Source organism: Macrobrachium nipponense, chromosome 16, assembly GCF_015104395.2.
Source record: "Macrobrachium nipponense isolate FS-2020 chromosome 16, ASM1510439v2, whole genome shotgun sequence".
NCBI classification, from domain to species: Eukaryota; Metazoa; Arthropoda; class Malacostraca; order Decapoda; family Palaemonidae; genus Macrobrachium; species Macrobrachium nipponense.
The window spans coordinates 33,768,390-33,775,809 of NC_087209.1; the positions used below are offsets into that span (position 1 = coordinate 33,768,390).

Below are 7,420 nucleotides of genomic sequence, written 5' to 3' on the forward strand. Positions count from 1 at the left end.
TGGCAACGCATGCATAGATCGGGTGATGAGTGGTCAAACGCCGAACATCTACACCAGTCTTTCTTTACCGCCTTGGGACGAGAGTTAGGTATTTTCCTCTCTTGGCCTTTTTCCTGGTTTTTGCCCTTTTCGTTCCTTTAGTGTGTTTTTGTGTGTTTTTTCCTAATATTATGGCTTTTGCTCCTTCTCGACGTCAGCGTTGGTGCCCTGGAATTCCTGGATTCCTGTGTTCTTGTTTCTTGGCTTTGTCAGCGACAGACCCTCACATCACTTGCAGTAAGTGTTGTTCCAATTTTTGTACGATTACGAATCCTTGTACGGAATGCCGGGCATGGCCTTTGGAGCAGTGGAGGAAGTTTTATGGTAAGAGGGAACGTCGGAGAGTCTCCACTCTTCCTTTTTGGGAGGGCTTTACTCCTATTCCCGATGTTTCATCTTCCGCAGTAGTCAACCCCCATAGTAGCGTTGCCCCTGCTTCTCCTTCCTTTTCTTCCATTGATTCGTCAATGGAAGTATCGGGAGGTCGCCAGAGTATTATTTGTAATGTAGCCCCCTCTTCTTCGGGAGTTTTTTTGGTTCCCGAGAAGGGTGAGGTTTTTTCATCATTCTCTTCTCTTTCAGAGTCGGATGCGTCCAAAATGGCAGTGATTTGGAAGACGCTTGGGCTAGGGGGTACCCCCGTCCTTGGGGGGTTGCTAGCGCATTTTGAGGAGGCTTGCACCCTCCCTCCCCAGTCCAGCCAGGCCATCCCCCCCCTCCAGGCCTTGTCTCCACTGGAGGAAGCAGTCGGCCATCTTGTATTGCTCCGCCGGTGTCTGCGGCCCCGTTGTTGTCGTCATGGGGCCCATCTTTGTGTATTCCTCTGCCAGTGACGTCTCTTTCCCCCTCGCTCAGAGGGGAGGTCGTGACGTTACCACCACTTGTGACGTCACTCTCATCGATGACGTATCTTCCAGTCGCCTCCGAGCCGCCTCTCTTAGCCGTGACGTCATCTCTGCCACCCATTTCGAAACATCTCCCTTCCTTGTCTTCGGAGCCTTCTCTGGCACATCAGTCCGAGCTCATATGCCAGGCGGTGCTTCAGAGGCTGGACTCTGTTTTAGATGTGAAGTTGGCTGCCTTATCGGTTGGGAGGACTGGTAGAAAGCGAGTTGCTTTGTCCTCGCCTTCCGAGAAGAGTGCACATGAGAAAGCACGAGGTAAGACTGATGGATGGTTAGCAGAAAAGAGGGAGCAAGGAAGGCCCTCCTTCAGTTTTCCTCCCTCCAAGTTATTTAAGAGAAGGTATATTTCTTACCCTTTAGGGGAAGCGGCCTCTCTGGGAGTCTCTCTTCTCCCAGGGGGATTTCTCCACATTGATCGACTCTTTGGGTAGGTCTGCCTTTTCTTCAGCAAGGGTCATGTTTAGTGTGCCTGAGTTAGCCCACCTGTTGCAAAAGAATGGATGAGCTTGCTGGTAATGTTATCATCAATAGGATAGTTTGTTCTAGCAAGACTTCATATGAGACCGCTCCAGTTTTTCTCAAGGATAAGCTGGAATGGAAGCAAGTACTACCCAGAATTCATTCGTGTTCTAGGTTACTCCTGAAATAAAGAAGGACCTGCTCTGATGGAGCTGTGAAGAAAGGCTTTTGGAGGGCAAGTGACTCCTTCCTCTGAGGCCCAACTTAGACTTGTTGCAGCACTGCGGCAAGTCCCACATGGTCAGCCTTAATTGAAGTAAAGTATGAAGCTGTCATTTTTAATTTAGCTGGCTTAGTAATGCAAACTTTAGGAACAAATATACTAACAATTCTTGTATGGCTCAGAAACATCAAATCTAGCATGGACTTGACTGGTTATCAGTGCTCTTATATTGCTTATCATCAAAGCTCACACCTGAGTTGATGTGAGACAGTGAGTATTAAATTTGAAATACATATTACTGGTTATGGTAAAAAGGATGCATAATTATACTCTCCAGGTGACATCTACTCCACACCCAAAATAGCCAAGATGCAGACTAACTCTAGCAATTAGCTAGGGCATGGCTTTTACAACTACGTAGTACATATGTACTATATAGTGCAGGAAAAAGGCAAAGGAATAAAGCATGATGGTTGCAAGGGTACTGATCTGTGAAATACAGAAGTTATTTAGGAATGCTGTATAAATATATGCCAGAGAAGGACTCAACTAAATTTAAGCTTTGGAAAAACTAAAAATTGTAGTCGTAAATGAGAATGGTAGATTGGATAACATCAGTGAAAATAGAGTTACTAGAGAAATAAGGGATATAGTACAGATTTAAGTTGACAACATTTTTAAGGGAATGTAATGAAAGCAAAGGTACAGGATCTTAGGGAAAAAGTATTTGCTTCAGGAGTATTTGTATAAACTCTTAAATGCTGCTGTCAGAAGGAAAGCATAACTGACTGGTATGAGATATAAGTGAAAAATGTATGAAAATAAGCTTTATAATGGTTGTATAAAGAATGTAAGAAATAACAGTAACAAGAGTTGACTGAGGAGCACACCATGAATTGAGTGGATTGATAATGGTGACTGATGAAGAGTGGTGTGTAAGGGTATGTGGATTGTTTGGTATTTACAGGCTGATTGGACAACAGCCCAATACCCTTATGGTAATTTTAAATGTCCAGACAACAAAAAAACAAGGTGAATGGGAAAAAAGTGGGCCTTACCAATATAGAGGAAACAATATATGCACCCAGTTTTTAAAATAAAGATTGCCACAAAAAATCAATAAAGCCAAATGAGGAAGAAACTTCAATAGCTTGGGATAGAGGAAAATAATTTTTCACAAAGTTAAGCTGGTGACTGCTGATCTGCACAAAGCAAATGTAGGATTTGATGGGCAGACCTGTTGATCATTACATTGCCACTTCAGGCAGAATAATACCTTTAGCTTATTAGAGCTATGGACTAACAACAATTCAAGACTACCTGTCGAATGAAAGGAAGAGTATATGTACTGTACTTTGTGAAGGGGATTGCAGAACCATTGATTAACACTATTTGTTTAATGAATGAGATATAAACAAGAGCACGAAATTTAGAAGCAACTAAGTTTAGTGTATCTGTTATTTAATTGGCAAATTATTTAGTATATTTTATAAAATTTACAATGAAACTGAAACTTCCGTGAGACTATAAGGATGATTGGTTTGGTAAAAAAGTAAGTCTTGGTAAAGGATTTTAATATAATAATGCTGCTTGACATTTTAGACCTATAGCTTAAATGTAAGTGCAAAATATTGACTGGTAACTTAACAGATCAGACCAAACTATCTTAATGGAGGAGTGATGTAGTGGTTTTATTTGACAACATTCTCAAGGGTCGCTAATAATAGAGAAAGAGAGAGAGAGAGAAAAGGTGAGAGTGGCTGGTTGTTGTCTTGTTAGGTTGTTTGTGTTCGTTGGAGGCAATAGGAAGGGTCTGGGTGTTTTGTGTATTTGTTATATCGTGTTTTATATTGATTTGTTGTTGTTAAGAAAGTGTGGGGAAGGTTTGTGTCTCTGGTTTTCCGTTTTGAGAGAGAGAGAGAGAGTGTGTTGAATGTGTAGTTAATGAGTGGACTGCTTGTTTGTCAGGCGTTTTAGGTTCGTCTGCTGGTTCGGTCACCAGCCTTGAGTGAAGGAGTCTGACTGAGTCAATCAGCTATTGGAACGTGTGACAAGCAGTCAGTCGAGTCAGTATTTGAAGGCAGTTATTGGTGGTCAGTTGTCACTGTATGTTTTTTATTGTTTTGATATTGAGTAATTGAGTTTCTTGTGCTTGTGTCCATCTGATGGTTGTTGAGCTGGTGAGCGTCTGTTGTGTTTGATGTTTTTTGAGTTGTTGAGAAATCTTGGTGTTGATTGGTGTTTGTTTGCATTAGAATTGTGGTGTTTATTGAGCTGTGTGAGGTCTTGGTGTCATAGGTGTTTGTTTGTGTAGTGATTTTTCATGTTGTTTTGAGTTGTTATATGGTTTTGGTGCTTATTTGGTTTTTTGGTATATTGATATTCAGTGGTTGTTTGTGTCTCAACGACTGTATCCAGTGGACAGCACAGCATCTTGCCATGAATTTCTTGGTATATGGCGAGTACATGGATTTTGATAGTCTTGTTTGTTTTCCTCGCTGAATCAACCATCCTTTACTTAGATAGTAATGTAAAGGAGAAAGTGTGGCTGGGGGAGTATTGTTAGCTGTACGATTAAAGTAAATGTGGGGAAATCTTGGTAGTTGACTTGCTTAGCTTTGATTCCACCACATGGCGCCCAAACAGGGACTGGTGGTGTGGCAGCCGTGGGACAGTTGTTACAGTGAGTTATGTATGATTGGTGAAGAAAATGAGTATGGAAGGTTTGACTGAAGTGGAGGGGCTGAAGGTAGAGTTGCGGTTGGCAAGGAAAGCGAAGGAAAGATTGGAAGCGAGTATAAGAGGCTTAGGATTGAGTGTGAGGAGCAAAAGAGGGAGTTAATAGAGTTGAGAGGAGTGATGGGTGTGCAGAAGAAGGAATGAAAAAGGAAGTGAAAGGAGCCAAGCAGTGGATAATTGAGAAGGTGGATGAGAAATTTGAGTTGATGATGATAGCAGTGCAAGAGATGGTTAAGGGACTGATTGGAGAGGGAGCTGTTGGGGGTAGGCTTCCTGGGCCTTGTGATGGGCTATGAGTGATAAAGGAGGTAGAAGAGTGAGTGGATGACAGTACAAGTGACGAAGGTGATTTGGTTGTCATAAATGAGGGAAAGAAGGGGAAGACACAGGATAAGGATAAGAAGGGGCTGAGAAAATGAAAAAGACTAAGTGGAAGAAGGTTGGTAAGGACAACGGACAGGATGAGACAAGGATTGATGACGTTTGAAAAAGGGCTGAGAGTAAGGGACAGGATGAAAGTGATTCCGATAGTGGTAGGTGGGAACAAGTAAGTAAGAAGAAGAAGGGCATGCCTAAGAGCATGGATGTCAGTATGGAAGTGGATTCATTGTATTCAGAAGTTAAGAGGGGTCAGGATGGAAGCAGTGGAAGTGAGAGTGAGCGAGAAATACGAAAGGCTGTGTATATGAGAGAAGTACCCCGATGTGCACAGTATGAGGAACATGGGAGTAGGGAGATTGGGGACTTTTTCAAGGAATACGAGAAATATTGTATGGTGAAGTATGGAGACGATAGGAGAGTTTGGGTTAGGGGGTTAGGAGAATTCTTGACAGGGTATAATATATGTTAAACATGTATGGGATAATGATGACTGTAGGAGATGTGTCATATGAGAATGTTAAGACTAAGATTATGGAGCAGGCTAGAAGGGCAAAGAGCAGTGTTAGATATAGGAGGAAGAATGATTTTGAGGAGGCCAGAATGAATGTTGGTGGGACATTGTCTATGTATGTATGGCGGTTAGAGACATTAGCTAGGAAAATGTTTGGGGACGAGGGAATAAATGAGTGTAAGGAGTTATGTAGTGAGGAAGTTGTTAGCAACTGTGCCTGAGAGTGTATCTGAGTTTATATATCTGAAATGAAGGAGAAAATGAGATGGACGAATGAGAGGTTGACGTGGAATGATATCTTAGAGATAGTTGAGGATTATGAATTTGATAAGTGTATGAAAGAGAGCAGAAGTGTCAGCATCAGGACCGAAGTAAATGAGGGTATACCTGAGTTTAGGAGCTATAGGGAGGCAGTTTTAGAAGGGCTGAGGCAAATGGCAGAGCAAGCAGCTGATAGGAGCATTAGAGCAAGTAATGTATGTATGGTGAAACCTACGAGAGATAGGAGTGTGAGTGTCGGAAGGTTAGGGTCAGTTAGCTGTGAGCGGGTGCAGAAGTGTTATAGATATGGGAAAGCAGAACATAAGAAAAATGAATGTCAGTGGGCGTTAGGAGCTTGTTTCAGGTGTGGGAAGACAGAACATTTAGTTAGTGGGTGTCAGAGGGATAAGGAAATTAAATGTTACAGGTGTGGGCAGACGGGACATGTAGCTAGTGGATGTCAGATTACCCGTGTGAACGTGGTTTGCTACAACTGTGGAAAGAATGGGCATTATACTAGGATATGTAAAGAACAGCGTGCAAAGTGTGCTGAATGTGGAATGGAAGGTCATGTAGCAAGTGTGTGTAGGCGGAAGAGGCCGAGTCAGGCTGGGAATTCGGGAAACTAGGTGTTAAGGGGATTCAGTTGGGTTGGTCCTCTAGTGAACAGGTAGTAACGTTGATGCTTGTGTGGGAAGGGTTGTTGCATGAAGAAGGGTTTGGGGATAGAGCCCATGAATGCATGAGTGTAAAAGTAAGGTACAAAGGGGTGTGTTTAGTTGCTTTGATTGATATTGGCTACAGTGTCAATGTTCTTTTTAAGAATGGATGTGATAAGTTGTGGAGTGAGTGTGAGGTTAGGAAGTGTAAATGGGAGGTATGAGGAATAGGGAATTTAGGTATGCCTGTGGTAGGAATTTTGCGTGAAAGTATAGAAATCGAGGGGGTAGTGATGGATGAAAGAGGCTTGTGTATTAGAGGAAATGAATGATAAGTATATGTTGCTAGGGTATAGGTTCTTGAAGAAGTGTGGGATGGTGCCACCCGAGGGCAATCATGAGTGAGTTACAGATGAAAGGGAATGTACGTGTTTGTTTGCGTTAGAATTGTGGTGTTTGTTGAGCTGTGTGAAGTCTTGGTGTTGTAGGTATTTGTTTTTGTAGTGATTTGTCTTGTTGTTTTGAGTTGTTGTATGGTTTTGGTGCTTGTTTGGTTTTTTGGTGTATTGATGTTCAGCAGTTGTTTGTGTGTCAACGACTGTATCCAGTGGACAGCACAGCATCTTGCTCTGAATTTCTTGGTATATGGTGAGTACATGGATTTTGAGTTATGTTTGTTTTCCTCGCTGAACCAACCGCCCTGTACTCAAATAGTAACGTAAAGAGGAAAGTGTGGTTGGGGGGAATATTGTTAGCTGGTACGATTAAAGTAAAGGTGGGGAAATCTTGGTACTTAACTTGCTTAGCTTTGATTTTGCACATCTTGAGGACTGTGAAGAGGGTACAAGAAAAACTTGTTAACCAAGTGATGCTGCTGTACCATAGCACTAGGTCCATAGTGAAAACAGAGACAGGTGAATCAAAGTGATATGAGATGAGTGCTGGTATTCAACAATGATCAGTTCATAAATCTTTATACAGATCTCATAATGATCTTAACCGAATCAGGAAGAAGATTAAAAGGATGGGAGTGAAATAGAGAGGAGAGGATAGGACGTCCATACTGTTTAAGAAAATTAAAGTTGTGGTGATTGGAAAAGGAGCAGAGGAAAAAGTACAGCTATGGAAGTGCTATGAGGATGTTGCAGGAATGGTGAAGTGGCATAGTACGTTCTCCTTTGTATCAAATGTAATGGATGGTGTCACAAGAGATGCTCAAGATTGTGATATACTGATGCAGTAA

General features: G+C 42.1%; 1 protein-coding gene across 1 annotated transcript; it reads left to right on the forward strand.

The window, feature by feature from the left end:
* The first annotated feature begins 5,505 nt into the window (after positions 1–5,505).
* On the forward strand, positions 5,506–7,420 carry LOC135195301 (CCHC-type zinc finger nucleic acid binding protein-like). Its single transcript, XM_064221561.1, has 2 exons — positions 5,506–6,097; positions 7,278–7,420. Exons 1-2 carry the CDS (start codon positions 5,506–5,508, stop codon positions 7,418–7,420), a joined length of 735 nt encoding a protein of 244 aa, XP_064077631.1.

Excerpts from the sequence above, each read along its gene's own strand:
- LOC135195301 (XM_064221561.1), top strand. The coding sequence starts at position 5,506 with ATGAAGGAGAAAATGAGATGGACGAATGAGAGGTTGACGTGGAATGAT. Across the intron at positions 6,098-7,277 it reads AATGGAAGGTCATGTAGCAA|GAGCAGAGGAAAAAGTACAG; the intron begins GTGTGTGTAGGC and ends TGATTGGAAAAG.